The 20,446-nt window shown below is 40.7% G+C and overlaps 1 protein-coding gene across 1 annotated transcript in view; it reads right to left on the bottom strand.

Moving 5' to 3' along the window:
• LOC139467711 (uncharacterized) overlaps positions 1-20,446 on the bottom strand; it is a 70,161-nt gene that overhangs the window by 13,948 nt on the left and 35,767 nt on the right. The window contains exons 5-18 of the mRNA XM_071249221.1: positions 16,140-16,303; positions 14,941-15,139; positions 12,321-12,454; positions 11,447-11,573; positions 9,616-9,795; positions 9,065-9,112; positions 8,134-8,319; positions 6,730-6,873; positions 4,589-4,697; positions 3,721-3,821; positions 2,971-3,089; positions 1,960-2,095; positions 1,346-1,548; positions 582-681 (exon numbers count right to left, since the gene is read on the bottom strand). Coding sequence (XP_071105322.1) covers positions 582-681; positions 1,346-1,548; positions 1,960-2,095; positions 2,971-3,089; positions 3,721-3,821; positions 4,589-4,697; positions 6,730-6,873; positions 8,134-8,319; positions 9,065-9,112; positions 9,616-9,795; positions 11,447-11,573; positions 12,321-12,454; positions 14,941-15,139; positions 16,140-16,303 — 1,950 coding nt within the window. The remainder of the gene's footprint in view (positions 1-581; positions 682-1,345; positions 1,549-1,959; positions 2,096-2,970; positions 3,090-3,720; positions 3,822-4,588; positions 4,698-6,729; positions 6,874-8,133; positions 8,320-9,064; positions 9,113-9,615; positions 9,796-11,446; positions 11,574-12,320; positions 12,455-14,940; positions 15,140-16,139; positions 16,304-20,446) is intronic.

Genomic DNA, 20,446 nt, shown 5'->3' with positions numbered 1-20,446 from the left:
TCAAGTGTATACTTTCTTTCGTCCTGTAGGTTACATCCAGTGAACCTAAACTAACCGAGTCCTAACCAGATAAACTCGTGGCTATTAGCACGAGCGTTCATTCAGTTGCCGTACGAAATTACACCAATCAGCCGAATCAGTCACTTTTTAACAACCAAACCCAACTGCAATATTTTACGCTGCTCTTAGCATTATTCCAGCAAAATCAAGACGGGGACACAGGAAATGGAGGGGAGTCGAACCCGGACTTCAGCGTCACGATGGAACCAATACGCTACCCTATCTCCCTGGAGCTTAGGACATGCACATGGTATCGGCGGAGAGCGAATCCGTCAATAACACTTCTCAATGATACCGACAGGGAGCATTTAGGGAATGTGGGTGGCAGGGGCTGATATTTCAGTTCTATCACGGGGTGTGGGTGTTGCTGGGGGTGTCAGATTAATGTGGCAATCAAGCCTAAGTTCTTTACCGCTTTGGTGAAACCCACGAGAAAGAATCAGAATCAGATTCGAACCCGCGATCATCAGATTCTAGCACGCCAAATGAACGCACAGCGAATTGTGGTGTCATCGACTTACAATTGTCAAAGCATCGTTGATGATGTCGTCGGCAATATCAGGCAGGAAATGGCCTAAAGTCGTCATCATGTCGGGTCTGTCGTACAAGCTGTAGCCGTTTCTGTTGAGATACAGAAGTTGTTATCATCAGAGTCGATTTTTCGATCAGGTTCAAGTTATGACATGTTTTCAACTAGAATAATATAAACAGTTACAATTCTGACACTACTGTTTATTCATATTTTCACTGCCGATCAAAAACGATAAAAATTGTGTAACTAAATCTAATCCCAAAACCTACAAAAACCTCTTCGAGTGAGTGAGTGAGTGAGTAAGGCTTACGCTGCATTTGTAGCAATATTCCAGCTACTTTGAGCAGGGGAAAACCAACAAAGGACTTCACATATTTACTCGTGTGGGATTCGAAAACAGGGCCTAAGGCGTTGCGAGCGAACCCATTAACCAGTGGGCTACTCTATCGACAGACCATAGCTCGAATGAAATTCAGAAAAGAAATTTACCATCGAGTGGATTCATGATGCCGTCTCCTTCCTGAATGTCTGCGCTATGGTGATTAAAAGATTAAAAAGTCTGCTGAATGAATACTAGAATGAAAACAAACCTATAACTGTTTTCATTTCGTTACGTTAACAACAGTAAACTACGGTTATAACGAACATGTTTATAACGAGCTGACGGATATAACGAACTGAAACTAGTGGTCCCTTTGAGTTCGTTTTAACCGTAGTTTACAGTATTCTGTTTTTCACGCTGATAACACCTACTGTTGAAGATCCTGCTTAACCCTCCTGACAATGGCGGCCCTGGTTGGACTGTCGTAGTGAATGCACCGAGTGACCTCCGTCAGGTACTTGGACAAAGCTGAGGCGGTCAGCTTGGATGCCTGGCTGGAGTCAAGGCCACACCACATGTAGGGTCCAAACCTGTCCAAGTCCTCGTGTTTGTAGCTCAGCGCGTAATCGATCCCCTAATAATATACACAGAATGTCACAAACAGATGTGTTTGCTTGCCATGTGACACCTCACTGTGCTAGTAATATGATATGGCCTGCAAATAATCGAGTCAGGTAATACCGTGATTGATATTATGCGCAACGTTCCACGCCGTTTTGGTACACAATCAACAAAGACACTGGTACACACCACTACTGGACTAGCATAGGTTGCTGGGGATCCGAATGTATCAACACAATTTGTGTCTGATGGTTTTGCGAACGCGTGTACGTGTTGTATTCTTATTTGCCTGTAATATTGCGCAAGTGTAGGATTGGAGCCGCGGTGACGGCGTGATCTTAATGAGCTGGAATCTTCAGAATCTAATCAACTGAAATTCAAGATAAATATAGCATAATGTTAAACATATATATTTCTTACGTACGTCTACTTTAAGCATGACCTTGGTGAGTGACCTCATCTTGGCTGGACTGAGGAATTTGACGTACTCATACTTCTGGCCGATGACCCTGAGAACTGCTTTGAGGGAATTGAGGTTCAGTTTGCTGAGGTCGCTCACACTAGAAGTACACACAAGAATGCATAAATTACTATCACACACAGCGGAATGAGCATCACACTCAGCGGACTTACTATCACACCCAACGGAATGTGTATCACACCCAGCAGAATTAGTGTCACACCAAGCAGAATTAGTATCACACCCAGCGGAATCAGTATCACGCCGAGCGGAATTATTATCACACCCAGCGGAATCAGTATCACACCAAGCAGAATCAGTATCACACCCAGCGGAATCAGTATCACACCCAGCGGAATCAGTATCACACCCAGCGGAATTAGTATCACACCCAGCAGAATTTGTGTCACACCAAGCAGAATTAGTGTCACACCCAGCGGAATCAGTATCACGCCCAGCGGAATTATTATCACACCCAGGAGAATCAGTATCACACCCAGCAGAATTATTATCACACCGAGCGGAATCAGTATCACACCCAGCAGAATTAGTATCACACCCAGCGGAATTAGTATCACACCCAGCGGAATTAGTATCACACCCAGCGGAATCAGTATCACACACAGCGGAATCAGTATCACACCCTGCGGAATTAGTGTCACACCCAGCGGGGGAATCAGTATCACACCCAGCGGAATTAGTATCACACCCAGCGGAATTAGTATCACACCCAGCCTAATGAGCATCACACCCATCGGAATTAGTATCACACCCAGCGGAATCAGTATCACACCCAGCGGAATCAGTATCACACCCAGCGGAATTATTATCACAGGAGAAAGGAAGCGGCTTTTCAATTATGCAGCCTGGACAGTTATGTCACTGCAATTTAGCTGGATGTGTGAAACCCAGTTTGACGATCAAACACCAAGAATCATTGTGTCGTATCTTTGATCTGGGATGATAACAACTTACCTTGCACGTGCAAAATACATTCCGACTTCCTCGGCAAGCGCCGGCTCTATGCATACTCCTTGACTGGCACTGTTATCAATGCCGAACACTCTCTTCAGCTTGTCAAGGATGATCTCAATCTGTCAACACGTGTTGTCTATTTCAGTGATAGATGAGAAAGTACAAGATATACATTTGGCTTATGTTGCTCTGGGAAATCTTGGAGTAAATGGGAAGACTAAGACAAATAGACCAAAATACACCTAAATTGAAGAATCAAATATGACTCATCATCAAGATTGTATCAACGCCTGACAAACTATCACATTATATCAAAATATAAACGAAATTACTGTCTGGCGTAAGACACAAATGAACGAATTAAATTTTATATAGTTTCTAATATGCATGAAACCAATCATCGTTGGTTCGAATCCCAGATTCACCCTGAATGTGTGAGGTTTGTCAGCGCCATACCCGTGCTAGTGGGTTTCACCTTTGGGGTAAACGTCACGTTGGGCGTTTCCCCTGCATCACGTTGTGCACGTGTTATAACAGAACTACTTTTTAAAGCGGTGTAAAACAACTGACTCAGTCTCATGTATTGGTTTGAGAAGATAGTTTAGTTCCGTGATGGCCCGTGATGGCCCGTGATGGCCCGTGATTCCCTAACGCAAGTTAAACAAGACTGAAGAAAGGCAGTTTTGACACACAGACTGCCTTAGGCTGATGAGGTAAACCTATTCGATTACATAACAACTTTAAGGGTACCTTTTTCCCTGACATGGAAGATATATGGTCCGCCATCTGATTCAAAGCTTTCATCAGTCCGTCGCCTTCCGGTAGATTAATGAAGTCCTCGGTAGATGCTCCTGCAGTTGGAACAATGCTTTGACATAACTGATCTGCATTGCCTGTCGGGCATTAGTGGTCAGCCATTACAGGTCAGACATTTCTTGTCGGGTCTTACTGGTCAGACATTACCTTTGTTACAAATTATAAGAAGAAAACCTCACTAATGTGTCTTATCCATGCTGTTTCTGTATTCTTAAAACATGTCTTTAAAATGAGGAATGTGTAACGAGATTTAAAATCTAATCATGTACATCACGTGACAAATGTTAATATCCAATCTGCATTGTACTATGGGCCTTGATGCCTAAATTACTGAATAAACTGTCTGTCTTATAGAACGATAGATACAGCATCTTGTTGTGAAACCCTTTTTTCATGATGACGTTTGTTTGTTTGTTTGTTCTTTAACGCCGAACTCAGCAATATTCCAGCTATATGACGGCGGTCTGTAAATAATCTAGTCTCTAATGTCTAGGCTCAGACAATCCAGTGATTGACATCATGAGCATCGATCCACGCAATTTGGATACGATGACATGCATCAACCAAGTCAGCGAGCCTGACCTCCGGATCTTATAGCACATCGGCAATGTTCGTGATATGGTAAAGCGTCACGTGGCAATATGTATACTTCAAAATGATATTCCAATCAACGTAACAATTATATGAACACGAACAACACATAAACTGCCACACCATTTACAGAGAATGTGTGCATATAAAATGCAACGGATGCCCTGGCTATTGTAGTTGTTCGGTGTTATTTTAAATAATAACGACTTACCAAGGGCAAACACCGCTGGCATTGCGGCGATTTTCTCGGAGCTGTACTCAATGTTGCCACTTGTGACAACCCCGTACGTTCCCGTCACCTTCTTCCACACCATGGCCGCCTGTAAAGGGAGATAATTCAAAAGGCGTGATTAGATACTTTTCGGATTTGGGTTAAAGGTATCCATCAAGCGCTCATTTAAAGCGTTTTTGTGACATTTTTGGGTCACATGTTCCTTTAGGTCTTTCCAGCTCCTTTTGTGTATTATTGTTCCCATGTTGAACCTTGTCCCGATTTTGAGCGTCTTTAATGTATCACAAGACATTATTTTGAAGTAGAGGTCTCAAACTGAGTGAACGAAAGTAATGGATATCCTGTGTGATATCAATGAGACAGTTGAGAATGAGTTCGTTGCATGCAAGGTCCTTGTGAAATTAGTTCTTATTATGGTCTCTCAGTCAGAGGCTTCTAAATTCTTGGAAAGGTGAGAGGAGGCATTCAGACATTTACGAATATAATCGGGGAGTTCCGAATGTAAAAACATAAAGCAGACCTATTGTATTGTTAGTATATATATATATATATATATATATATATATATATATATATATATATATATATATATATATATATATATATATATATTAAACATCCAAAATGGTGTTCGCTGGGCTCGAATCGACGTGACAAAGTAATGAAGCTGTGTGGTTTTAGAAAGCTGACATTTGATAGGCTGAAAAACCCACGCATCCTCCTTTGACCTTTTATAAAAATCAAATCCTGACGCAGAAGTGTTTTGTATCGGGGTGACAGATTTCAGATTGGATTCCAGGCTGACTAAGGTGGTTTCGCTCTGTAAGAGTTGCATTTATATTATCAATATAGAAAGAATATTAGCGGAGTACATGTCGTATCGTAAATATCATTTATTAAAAATACAAATTGTATTTAGTCAGTTTATCAGTTATATGATACTAACGATACAGAAAGACACGCGGATGATATCTTCATCACATAATGTCATTCTTAAAATAATCCAAGTTTATAAGACACTTCAGTTAAGAAATAACTTCGGCAATCGCGTAAGAATACAATGCCTGAGTGAACCGCTTCCTGTATGTCAAATGATTTGCTGGCACGTTTGTTTACATACGAATTTACACATAAGGAAAGCTGTATCTAAACTACAACGTTATGCCATAGTCCTTTTACCAAGCAGACATCACATTTATGTCAATCTCATTAAAATTAGATCTTAGTTCTCGCTACCGCTAAACAAAGATCTGCGGACATTCCATTGTGGGTCATGTCAGAACGACCTTTCATCCAACCAATCAGAGCATCGCTTATCAGATCATGAAAGTGACAGTTGGAATGTGATTTTTTTATAGTGCAACCTCGAAAAAACACACACAGGGTATTCCGAACGACAGTTATGGGCTTTATGTCTGTATTCATACAATCTAGACTGTCTATTAGCCATTCCAGAATGTTCTTTTGTTCAGTTTTTATTTTTTTAATCGAGTATATGTCAAAATATGTTTCGAAGCGTAGTCGCCAGTTTGAAAGTCGTGCCCTAACGCTCGATTAAGCTGCCTTCTGATTGGCTGTTGTCGTCTTCTTAGTCATTCCATTGGTCGGTCAACGTTCGCGAAAGGTCGGTCTGACGTGACCCGTAATGGGATGTCCTCAGAACTCATTCGTGACCATTCGTGTTATTCCGGGTCAAGCTTGTAGGTTACGGAAGGGGGCGATTGGTGACAAATGCTCAGAACTTTGTTTCGCGGATGCGAGAACTAAGATCTGATTTTAATGAGATAATCATTGCATTAATGTATAGATCCTACTGCTTGAAGTCACTGTTTTGGGACCTCATGTGCACATTTTTTGGACCGATAACACTATCCATTACAGTAAACTACGGTTATAACGAACTCAAAGGGACCACTAATATTAGTTCGATATAACCGTAGTTCTTTATAAGCATATATACAGCACATGTACAGCAAATGGCCGGGCCCAAAAACTATGTTAGTTATACCCGTCAGGTCGTTATAAGCGTGTTCGTTACAAACGTAGTTTACTCTACATGATATATGACTATCACAATTACAACTAATAATGATAATCTTTTGTCAGTTTAGTGTACATACCATTTCTGTGTCAACAGGCAATGAAGCCAATGACGTTATCTCGTCGAGCTTAATATCAGCTGGGCTGACGTCATCTATCGCCTTCATGAATGTGGAGCCGAACTGCTCGAGTGCACTACTCAGGGAGCCGCTCGCCTCTTTCATCTGCAAAGGGGAGATGTATATAGTATCTGCTCATACGTTATCAGTCATACTTAGTATCTCTATTTCTTTTTCAGTGTTCAACATATTTTTACTCCCTCGGGTCGAATCTCTTGGGTATGTATAAACCAATAATAACCAACTTTTAAATAAGTTTGCATAAAATGCTTCTTCAGGTTTCAATTTTGCATTATTCACAGCAGCAGAATTCATGTAAATGTGATGCTTGCATTCAATCGGCAAATACAGACCTGTTAAGAAATTTAGGCACTGAAAAAGTTGCTTTAGCCTGATACTAGAGTTTGGTGTTTCGTAACCTTCCCGACAACGACGTCATATAGAGCAAGGATTTCACTATCCTTCCGGACAACGGCGTCACATACTAGAGTTTGGTGTTTCGTAACCTTCCCGACAACGACGTCATATAGAGCAAAGTTTTCACTAACCTTTAAAACAACGATGTTATATAGAGTTTGGTGTTTACAAACCTTCCAGACAAAGACGTCACAAGGAGCTTGATGTTTAAAGTAAATGTTAGTATGTCCATATTATAAGCATTTATGAAACAGATATTTCCCAAAATATTATTGTCATAACCCATGTCTAAGAAAATTGTACTCTCTATTGTCATGCAATAAGCAGTTGATGTTGGTTAATTGTGCAAAGTTTATGTACAACTCTCAATTTGTTTGACAAAACGCACATCTGTCTCAAAATTGATTTTTGTAATTTATTGTACGTGGGCCAATGGCCTTTCTTCTGAAATAAACTTTGAAACTTTGATGTTTAAAGTGCACTTACCTTCTTGACAAAGACGTCACAAGGAGCAGGGTGTTCACAAACCTTCCCGACATCGACGTCATATTGATTTAGGTGTTCATCGACGTTCCTGACAACCTTGTCACACTGAGTTTGGTGTTTACTAACCTTCCCGACAACGACGTCAGATAGAGTTTGGTGTTTACTCACCTTCCCGACAACCTTGACTCATTAAGTTTGGTGTTTACTAACCTTCCAGACAACGGCGTCACATAGAGTTTGGTGTTTACTAATAATACCGACAACCTTGACTCATTGAGTTTGGTGTTGACTAACCTTCCCGACAATGACGTCACATGGAGTTTGATGTTTACTCACCTAACCGACAACCTTGACTCATTGAGTTTGGTGTTTACAAACCTTCCAGACAACGACGTCACATAGAGTTTGGTGTTTACTAAGCATACCGACAACCTTGACTCATTAAGTTTGGTGTTTTCTAACCTTCCCGACAACGACGTCACAAAGTGCGGGATTCTTCTGGCATACGCCGGTCCTGTCAGCCACTTCCTGCAGGTAGACCGAGCACTCCATGAAGGCGGTCGCAGGGATGATATCGGCTTCTGTCTCCGTCACCACGACCAGAAAGCTCCCCACAGACTCAATTTTGGTACAGTCCCAGGAATCAAACTGGAGACATAAACGTGTGTTATTTTAAGTGGCAAAGTAGTATCGAACATCTAGGTAGACCTTGTAATGTACCGTCACTTGAATGAAGAAGCAGTGTCGTGGAAGACAGCATATACAAGTAGTTCACACGCCATATTGTATCAGTGTTACAAATATGGTTGTAAATGAGAGCGATGAAACCTTTACATATTCATAAGAAATCTCTTCCAAAAGCAGAGTTGATAGTACGACTCCGACTAAATGATGAGCATGTGTTTATGAATCACTATCAAATAGTGATGATACCAGGTGTGAGCGAAAAGGTGAGCCTATCCTGCCCCACCGGTGGCACCCGTCACAAACACATGCAAAGGCAAGTCAATTGTTAACCTAAAACAACACGTCTACCATAAAACGTTTTAAAAGCTTTGAATCTTGTAACAAATCAGTCTGCACCGAAACTGAAGAAACCCTAAAACTATGAAGCATAATTTCGTTTCTTTAATAATAATCATCGTAGCTAGTCAATACTGAGCGTGTGGTTTCAAAAGGTGCATACTTTTTTTCTCAATGTGTGCAAAATGAAAGACAGAAAGTTTTTTTTTTGATTCGCAGCCATGTTTTCTATGGTTTTGCATATTTTGATATAAAACAAAAGAAGCGTTTCATACATAAACACATCATCTTATCTATTTCTTCCAGCACAATATGAAGTGTATACATATACCCCGTGACCAGATAACATGCGATGGTCAGTAGTACTCACCGGTGCTAATTTTATGATGTCTTTACACTTCTTCCACAGCGACAATATCTGAAACATTATATACTAATTTGTGTATTGTTTGTTCTGTGATAACACCATATAAAATCGGATAAGTTCATTAGCTTGATGTACACGTATGTTGCTTCACGAGATTCACATTCTTTTAACCTTTTCCATTTAGTAATAAAAACCCATATCTTACTTTCACACACAGAAATATAGCTTAGACTGAGCAAGTGAATTTGGTTAAACGCCGCTTAAAACAGTATTCCAGTTACATTACGTCGTGTCAGCTTGATGTGAGGAAAGCTCGAAATGGTTCAGGTCTTAGACGTTTACCACATTAGTAAAAACCCACGAGCACAGGGTATAGTGCTGACAAAACTAGAAACATAGTCAGAAGGATTCTAAGAACCACGACCACAGATTTCTGGCACGGCAAAGGGACGCAACTCTTGGACAGCTAGGCGACCAGTGTCCCTTGTTACTTAGAGCATGGCGTCTGGATTCACAGATGTACATTTAGCAAAATGGTATTAAGATACATATACCACCGGATAAGGGAAGCCCGTGTCTTTGAGAGACACCCAGTTGTTGCAGAACAGATCTGTAGGAATAGCCTCGAGAATGGACAGTCGCACTCCTCCCATAATGTCCCCGAACAGCGATAAGTGTTCCACATCCCATGTGAATCCTTGTGCCGCTACGTATAACTCGATCACAGGCGCGACCTGTTCAGTGAAAAAGCTTGCTTAATCACAAATATAACATACCGACACCATAAATCGGAAAGAACAATGAAGAACGAAGCTTGGTTTATTTCACGATAAAACATTGTTCTATCATGGCGTCATTTATGTAGATTCGAACATGCGCTCGCATCTTGATGACGTCGTAAATTAGACGACGTTACTTTGAGAGGGAGGTGTCTAGTGAGTTGTTCCCTATAGATGTAGCTGGACAGCGCAGATGAACGCAAAGGTTGAACGATCGCACCCAAAAGTGGGCGAGATATGACAATCGGTATTGGGAGAAAAGGTGCAGAAAATCGACGTGACAATTGTGAAAATACCAAACCTAAGGCTGGATTGTATTCGGGGAGTCATCACTATTTAAATACGGGTAAATGTTTTTAAAGCTTGTACAAATTACTTATACTCCTTGAAAAGGCTGTACAAATGTTGATATCTCACAGAAGAAATAAACGACGAGTGGGAGTTCTTTGTCGTACAAAAAAACACTGCAGGGAGTGGAAAATAAACCATGTTTTTTTCTCCCTGCAGTGTTTTATTGTCCGTTTCCTAATTGAATGAATGACACCGCGAGGCGATTATATCGCCACCTTTATCACAAAACTGTGAAATTATATTCTTATTGATTATTAAGCAAGTATATAATTAAAGCAAGTAAACCAAAATCCTCTTTTGCTTTGATGATTTGAAGAGTATTGATGTTTCATGGCTCGGTAGACAGTCGAATTTTTTGTTATTTTTTTTCAATTGCAACAAAGACATAAAAGATTTCAAGCAATTTACTCCAAATATGACGGGGTAGCTGGTAATAGTAATTCCGCATTAGTGTGAGTGAGTGAGTATGGTTTTACCTTAGTTTTAGAAATATTCCAGCAATATCACGGCGGGGGAAAACCAGAAATGGGCTTCACACATTGTACCCAAGTCGTTAATTGAACCCGGGTCTTCGCCGTGACGAGCGAACGCTTTAACCACAAGGCTACCCCACCGCCCCCACCGATGCAATAACATCAGTTTGAAATGGAAGAAGAAGTTGTGCTTTTTTCTTACCCTCAAATACATAAATTATTATAAACCACATGTACGGTACCCTTATTAGTCAAGTGGTGATTCTGTACACGTTGAGAGTGAGCCAGTGAGAAAGTTTTAAGCCACATTGTCCTTAAGTAGTTTTATCCTAATATTACAAATATCCACCTATCAATCTATATGCTCATAGTTACTTTGCATGATATGCACAACGGCTTACCCCGATTACAAGTGACCCGTGAAGATTCCGGGGTACAATAGGTCTTCAGCAACCCATGCTTACCGTAAAGGGTGACTATGCTTGTTGTAAAAGGCGACTAACGGGATCGGGTGGTCAGACTCGCTGACTTGGCTGATGCATGTCATCGATCCCAATTGCGTGGATCGATGTCCATGATATCAATCACTGGATTGTCTGGTCCAGACTCGATTATTTACAGACTGCCGTCATATAGCTGGAATATTGCAGAGAGCGGCGTTAAACAACCAACCAACCAACCCGATACAAGTTACGGAAGGACCGAAGGGTGTCAGCGTTCATACAAGCAAGGTGCACATTCACCCTTGTTTATACCAACTGTTCATAGTTAGGTATACTTACTTCTGCCTCAGATATTTTAAGAGGAGAACACACATCTTTGAGCTCAAAATAGATCTTCATCTCATCGTTGCTCAAACTGGCGAAGAATTTGTCGTCCATTGCAAATTTCAGATTCACACACACGAGTCTAATAATGAAAAGGAATTGAGTTAGAGTAAGTGGGTATTGTTTTACGCCGGTTTTAGCAATTATTCAGCAATATCACCGCGGGGGACACCAAAAATGGGCTTCATACATTGTTCCCATGTTGGGAATCGAACCCGGGTGTTCGACGTGAGGAGCAAACGCTTTAACCAATGGGCTACCCCACCCCGAATTGAGTTACATATAAAGAAGGGCAATATTATTATACTCCTGAGATAAATAACACCGAGCAATTCCTGATATTGTTGTTAAGGAAAACCCCATTGGCTAATATAAGATTGATGTGTTGGTCCGTGACAGTTGTCCCCGGAGTGATTGGCGGAGGGAGGGACGGTGGGGAAAATATTACTTATCTGCAGGGGAAAAAAATTACACTCATGTCTGAAGGCGACTAAACATGAAACAAACAAGACATGTTTATTCGATGCTGATGTATTAGATACGCGTACATATTTGTGTTTTTTTACCGTAAGTTTGCAGTGTTTCGGCGACTGTTTTCAGCCTTGTAACCTTTTGATAACAATTGCAATGTTTTGGTCAAATCCAGTTTTCAAGTGTATATTTCTTGTCCGGCAGTTATGACTTAATGCAGCTAATGGGGATATTCCAACTCCTCTAAGTTCAGTGATCCTAAGCGAACTTGGTCTTCTGAGCTGTAACGTCACAAGGCTACACCGGTACCCTCTCCTGTGGGGGTGCATGTAACGTTGATGACTAAAGCATTACTTACAGAGTTTTTGTTTGGTCGTCCAGGGTTCCGGATGCCTCAAGCCAGTACGTCTCGACAAGCCAGGCCACCGCATTGAAGAACTTCGTCCGCATAATGTCAGTCTCATTGGTGAACAAAGCTATGTGGGCAGCCACCTGGAGGAAGGAGTGAGTGAGTTGTGTTTAACACCGCTTTGAACAGTTCTATTACAGTTATATCACGGCGTGTCAGCTTGATGTGGGATGAAAGCCCGAATTGCTGCAGGTCTTACACGTTTACCACTGGAGGAAACCATCAGAACACTTACTGAAAAACGACCAGTAACAGTTTTAGGTTACTTACTGAAAAAAGGACCATTAACAGTTTTAGGTTACTTACTGAAAAACGACCAGCAACAGTTTTAGGTTACTTACTGAAAAAAGGACCATTAACAGTTTTAGGTTACTTACTGAAAAAAGGACCAGTAACAGTTTTAGGTTACTTACTGAAAAACGACCAGCAACAGTTTTAGGTTACTTACTGAAAAAAGGACCATTAACAGTTTTAAGTTACTTACTGAAAAACGACCAGCAACAGTTTTAGGTTACTTACTGAAAAAAGGACCATTAACAGTTTTAGGTTACTTACTGAAAAAAGGACCATTAACAGTTTTAAGTTACTTACTGAAAAACGACCAGCAACAGTTTTAGGTTACTTACTGAAAAACGACCAGCAACAGTTTTAGGTTACTTACTGAAAAAAGGACGAGCAACAGTTTTAGGTTACTTACTGAAAAAAGGACCAGTAACAGTTTTAGGTTACTTACTGATAAAAGGACGAGTAACAGTTTTAGGTTACTTACTGAAAAAAAAGGACCATTAACAGTTTTAGGTTACTTACTGAAAAACGACCAGCAACAGTTTTAGGTTACTTACTGAAAAACGACCAGCAACAGTTTTAGGTTACTTACTGAAAAACGACCAACAACAGTTTTAGGTTACTTTCTGAAAAAAGGACCATTAACAGTTTTAGGTTACTTACTGAAAAACGACCAGCAACAGTTTTAGGTTACTTACTGAAAAAAGGACCATTAACAGTTTTAGGTTACTTACTGAAAAACGACCAGCAACAGTTTTAGGTTACTTACTGAAAAAAGGACCATTAACAGTTTTAGGTTACTTACTGAAAAAGGACCATTAACAGTTTTAGGTTACTTACTGAAAAAAGGACCATTAACAGTTTTAGGTTACTTACTGAAAAACGACCAGCAACAGTTTTAGGTTACTTACTGAAAAACGACCAGCAACAGTTTTAGGTTACTTTCTGAAAAAAGGACCATTAACAGTTTTAGGTTACTTACTGAAAACGACCAGCAACAGTTTTAGGTTACCTACTGAAAAAAGGACCAGCAACAGTTTTAGGTTACTTACTGAAAAAAGGACCTGCAACAGTTTTAGGTTACTTACTGAAAAACGACCAGCAACAGTTTTAGGTTACTTACTGAAAAAAGGACGAGCAACAGTTTTAGGTTACTTACTGAAAAAAGGACCAGTAACAGTTTTAGGTTACTTACTGAAAAAAGGACCATTAACAGTTTTAGGTTACTTACTGAAAAAAAAGGACCATTAACAGTTTTAGGTTACTTACTGAAAAACGACCAGCAACAGTTTTAGGTTACTTACTGAAAAAAGGACCATTAACAGTTTTAGGTTACTTACTGAAAAACGACCAGCAACAGTTTTAGGTTACTTACTGAAAAACGACCATTAACAGTTTTAGGTTACTTACTGAAAAAAGGACGAGCAACAGTTTTAGGTTACTTACTGAAAAAAGGACCAGTAACAGTTTTAGGTTACTTACTGAAAAAAGGACCAGCAACAGTTTTAGGTTACTTACTGAAAAACGACCAGCAACAGATTTAGGTTACTTACTGAAAAACGACCAGTAACAGTTTTAGGTTACTTACTGAAAAACGACCAGTAACAGTTTTAGGTTACTTACTGGTCCCTCCCTTTGAACGTGGCTGAGTGTATTGGGGGCGTAGCTATTCAGCCCCTGGGCAAATTTGGGTTCGAGGACAGGCTAAGTGGATCCTGATTACCAAAGGACGCAATTCTGCACAACGCATGCACACGCAGGGTCCAGGTGCATATTTTAGGGCGAAGTCGACGGTGGCCTTAAGTACTGAAGTAATATTTTGTAATTCAGGAGTATATCGTCGGATGTAATGGAGATATTGTTTGAGTGGCATTTCTTGGCAGTCGTTCATTACATAAGGACATTTTGTAACTTTAAACGTTTTCACTTAGCTTGACGTATATTTGTTGTAAACGATGGTCTAATAACCATAGAAACGAAACAAATAACGGCCTATATAAGATAGTGAAAGATTCATTCAGTCTTCACGAGATTACTTTGACAGGTTTTATTGTTACGAGTTGAAAATGAAAACTATTTTGAAATCAATAGAAGTAATTTATAAACCATAAGCAAACGGTACTATATAAAGACTTGAGCTCTGGAAACCAAGTTGGCCATTTGGACGGAAGGACAGCCGACGGTGAGTGTTCGGATATCCTAGTTTTTGGTGTATGGGGTGCAATAAACAATAAGGCTAGCAACAAGCTGGGTTAAACCTACTTGTCTTGACAATAATACATACTGTTGACATGGGCATCTCGGCTAACAGTTGCTTCTCGGACAGGTAGATAATATACGGAGCGTACATCTGTAGCGTGTCGGCTGACCATGAGGACAGTGGCTGACCAACACAGCTTCGGATCCGTTCAGCAATTCGAATCTTCACTCCCCGAGTTATGTAGTTGTAGAAGTCATTGTGTACGAGACGTTCCATCTGGGTGCTACATATTTCAATTAAATAAAAAATAATTAAATTACAAAATCACGATATTGAATAAAGCCAAGAGCATTTCAGCAATATCAGTCGACGGGAATACAAAGCATGGCCTTCACATATGGTGCCACTGGAAAGACGATCTTCAACCAAGAGCGCTTCAACAACAATGCAATCTCACGGCAATCTTCGCTATGAGGCATGTAAAACTTTAGTGATCGACATTATCACTTTGGTTGGATCCACCGGCACGTGTTTGGTGCTGACACACGAACATCATGATCATGTCGATTATGGTGTTCCTTTGAATGTGTCATGTATATGCTTTTGATTGTTTCAGTTATATGTGTCATGTGTATAGCTTTGAATGTGTCATGTATATGTCTTTGAATTTATTTTCCATGCCTTTGAAATATATCCTAATTTTTCTTAAGTGTAATGGTTATGAGTGGGTGAGTGAGTGATTGAGTTTGGTTTTACCCCGCTTTTAGCAATATTCCAGCAATATCACGGCGGGGGACACCAGAAATTGGCTTCACACATTGTGCCCATATCGGCAATCGAACCCGGGTCTTCGGCGTGACGAGCGAACGCTTTAACCGCTAGGCTACCCGACTGCCCCGTAATGGTTATGACTAAGGTATATATCATAGTTATACCTTTGAAATGTGTTACGTATTTTCTTTGAAATATGTAATGTATGTCTTTGAAATTCCATGTCTTTGCAATGTGACATTTAGATCCGACGCTATAACACAACCACATGCAATGATCGCCTGTTGTTTCACAAACTCACTTCGGTTTGAATTTAAGAGTGCCAAGCCAAAGTTAAAGGAGCCCTTAACCAAGTAAACCACCGTTTTTTAAAGAGGTTACAACATGGAACCATTTTTACTTGGCTCTGTCTGTACATATAAAAGGTTGTCCCAACGCACATTCGCCTGGGAACCAGCGACGGAAGTCATAGGAGAGTTATCGCCCTTTGAGACACAACCATCGGCCATTACCTGTCACAAAACGCCGAGCTTTGAACAAGGTCCACCTCCTTCTCCGTCAGAGCGTCGGGAACCAACGTCAGCAGCGGGATGTCCCAGTCTGACGGCAAGGGAAACGCCTGTTTCAGTTTGTCCAACAGTGCTTTGGCCTTGTACCCTGGCATCCATCGGATAGACTACAACCAAGGAATGCCATACAAATATATGCCTCGCAATAGGAATAGTTATTTGCTTCTGTGGATTGCTCCTATGGTCAATTTCAGAAAGAGTAAAATACTTCTTGAAAACGATTTTGTAAATGATCATGTTGGTTTGATTTTACAAACAATAATGTGGTTGTATTTGCATTGTGAAAACTTGATGATGGGGTGAAGGTTAACGTTGCCTTCAACATCACGTCAGTCATACTTATCATGGCGTGTCAGTTTAACGTTGGAGGAAAGTCCGAAGTTACGGTATTTTACTACTTTACCGTTACATTTAGGAACAAGAACAGGATGCTCACCAAAGAAACTAAGGGATTCAAACCAAGACCCGGGATTCCTTGCACGGCTCAATAAACAGGCGCAAATCAGCACTTTGAATTGTGGGTACTCGAACATCTGGCTACACGTGCTCCCGAAAGCTACATGACGTTCATAACGTGGTGTTTTCGTGAGTTATTTTCCCTTTTTATCTATTCCTTTTGTGTACCGGTCGATATATTCTCACAGTTGTTTGTAGTTAAATGCTACAATAATATCTGGGTAACTCGTTTTCAATGTCAAAAGAAAAACTTACTAATCTAATCTTGCACCTAAAGTTATTTGCCTGTTTCACTTTTTAACATAATTTGACGGTTGTAGATTTCTGTTTTCTAAACGTAACTATTGCAATGTGCGTCGTGCTAAATAGGGGTTCGCTGATCCTCTGGTCATTCAATGGTAAACCTTCTTTTATTATGTTTTATATCTACGATATATATTATCGTGTACCAGGCGAAAACGTATCTCACGCATTGTGACGTCACATGGTACAGAATAACCTACTAGCTACGAAGTAAAACTAACGGATTATCTGCCCAAAGCGAATTTATTTCAGCGTGGAACTTTCACCAATATTTCATGATGGTTACATTACAGTAAACTACGTTTATAACAAACTGACCGATATAACGAACTTATGTTTTAGTCCCGGCCTTTTTTTTGTATATATGCTTATAACGAACTACGGTTATTACGAAATAATATTAGTGGTCCCTTCGAGTTCGTTATAATCGTAGTTTACTGTACTTGTCTTTTGTTTCTTGGACAAGGTAATGAAAACATGATGAATAACAAAACCAAATCGGTACATGTATAATAGCTATGCGATAAATTGCAAAGAACTATGAAGTGAGTGAGTGAGTATGGTTTTACGCCGCTTTTAGCAATATTCCAGCAATATCACGGCGGGGGACACCAGAAATGGGCTTCACACATTGTTACCATGTCGGGAATCGAACCCGGGTCTTCGGCGTGACGAGCAAACGCTTTAACCACTAGGCTACCCGACCGCCCCAAGAAGAACTATGAAGAACCAAGCATAGTTAATTTCACGATTGTTCTATCATGACGTCATTTCTGAATATTCACGCTTGTCGATGACGTCGTAAACTGGGCGACGTTATTGTTTAGAGGGACGTGGCTGGTGAGTTGTTCCCATAGATGTACCTGGGCAACGCACATAAACGCAATGGCCGAACGATCGTATTCCAAAGTGGGAGATAAATGACATTCAGCACTGGGAGAAAAGGTACCGATAATCTACGTGAGAATTGTGAGAATATGTTGTTGGAAACACCAAAGTTAAAAAACCCTGTCATAAAATGGACGTATCCGACATTGCCGAGGTCGGATTATATTCAGGGAGTCATCATTATTTTAATACAGGTAAATATTTTTTAAGCTTGTTGGTGAGGTGAAATGGGGTTTAACGTCGCGTCCAAGATTATTGCACTTATATAGCGACGTGCATGTACGTGTGTGTGTTTGTGTGGCTGCTTGTACCGATTTATAGTGCTAGCTCATTGAGATACCATGCCGCAGTTTAACATGAATACCCCACTCAGACACAGTATACTGACTCCGAGCCGACCAGTCCTTGTTTAAGCCCCTTAATGCCGAGCGCCAGACAGGGTAACAACAAGTACCATCTTTTAACGTCTTTTGGTATGACGCGGTCGGGGATCGAACCCCGGACCTTCCGCTCTCCGGACGCTCTACCACTAGACCATAACCTACTTTACAAGCTTAAAAAACCGCCTCCGTGGTCTAGTGGTAGAGCGTCCGCCCGGTTCCTTTTGGACGTCAGTTTATATTGTTAAGGCTATTTCGCAAGACATCAGAGGAATTTCAGACACCACCGAGTGTTACGCCGGATACCTCCTAGTTTTAATGACCTTACTGAAGGCACAATCACAAGAACAAGCGCACACACTATAATAACGTTATATGATACACCCAGTCAGCAGGACCTGGACGGTTGGTACAATGCTGTTGTTATCGCCTGTTGGTCTTTACCGAAACCGACACCACAGCCAGCATTCGCAACAGTAGACACAGATGTTATCAAGGATTTATTAAGCATGCCTGTCTATACGATCAACTTTGACGTTTTCTGGTGAATGGTTTAGTTATGTGTTCACGTGGGCATTTCACCCCATGTCGACGTTCTTCATTACAAAGGTTTCATAATAGTGAAGCAAGACGTATGATAGTGTTTCTGAGGTGAAATGGGATTTAACGTCGGGTCCAAAATTATTGGACTTATATAACGACATGCATGCACGTGTGTGTGTGTGTGTGTGTTACTGCTTGTACTAGTCTGAACTAATGCAGGTTTAATAGTGCTAGCCCACTGAGATACCTTATCGCAATTTAACATGAATACCCCACTCAGACACAGTATACTGACCCCGAGGCGACCAGTCTTAATGCTGAGCGCCAGGCAGGGTAACAACAAGTACCATCTTTAAACGTCTTTTGGTATGATGCTAGTGTTTGTACCAATACTGTTTCACAGAAACATTATATGCAATAAAGATACTACTGTGACTTAACTTCTTGTTATAAATTCTTGTTCCGTTTTTAGTTTGAATGTTTTCTCTTATTCGTCGTCACGATATGGCTGAAATATTGCCGATGTGACGTTAAATTTCACTAACTCACTCACTCTCTTATTCGTTTCGAGGTTTGGTTTGCTGTTGGCTTGCACAGTGTTTTTGCGTTACTATAATTGATAGCTATGGACAAAATCTTGAACAACTTGAAATTAAATCTATATGTTTATGTGGCTGGCGTAAGTGAAGACAGTATGCGGGATATGAATACCTGTGTTTTCTTCTTAAGTGATTTATCTATTAGGAAAAGCTGACTGACCATCCATCACATACCCCAGAGATACCGCAATACTAGATTCCGGAAAGATACGTTAATTTACTCCGTCTTTCATGTTCCAGGCTTAGGTGGGGTCATTGCTTTCAACAAGTCTGTTGCACTCACATGACTGGTCTGTAGGTTAATGATAATCGTATCATGCAATTCAGCATTTCTTTCGCAATACGCGGTAAGCTCAGTAACGTTAGCTAGGATAGTTCTCAAGACGTGTAGGGCAGGACATGCTTTCCCTTTTCGCAAACATTTTAAGTGATCCACTCATATAACTGTCGCCGTTATTTTGCCCTTTAGGTCCAATGGAATCAGTTTCCTCTTTGTTTGTTGTTTAACGCCGCACCTAGCAATATTCTAGCTATATGACGGCGGTCTATAAATACTCGAGTCTGGACAAGACAATCCTGTGATTGACATCATGGGATACGATGACATGCATCAACAAAGTCAGCGAGCCTGACCACCCGATCCCGTTAGTCGCCTCTTACGACAAGCATAGTCGCCTTTTACCAGGGGAGCCCCAAAACACCGGTTCAACACAAGATACACAACCAGAGACAGATGTACGTTTACGAGTATTGTTATATGGCAGTGTATTTTGTTGTTCAATGCAACAGTTATTGTGACTGCGTTACATTGATTCTGTTGAGATTCGGTAGACGCTCATTTCATAGTCTTTGGACAGTGATCAGTTGTCAAGAAGTTACTATATTTAGATACAAGTGTGGTGTTTAAACTTCCGGTCCGGTATACCGCGGTATGTTACCGAATCTTTTGTAATGTTCCAAGCTGTGAGGGCACTATATGGAACGTTCCAGTTGGTTCTACAATATACGGGAACAAGAGCGTGTTTACGTATCTCTGGCGCTTTTTCATCACATCGGAACCAGCTTTTATGTGAGGATTGCT

This window comes from Haliotis cracherodii, unplaced genomic scaffold (genome assembly GCF_022045235.1).
Source record: "Haliotis cracherodii isolate W230 unplaced genomic scaffold, xgHalCrac1.p SCAF_2, whole genome shotgun sequence".
NCBI classification, from domain to species: domain Eukaryota; kingdom Metazoa; phylum Mollusca; class Gastropoda; order Lepetellida; family Haliotidae; genus Haliotis; species Haliotis cracherodii.
Note: the sequence above shows the minus strand (reverse complement) of the source record. Positions and strands in the feature narration are given on the sequence as shown.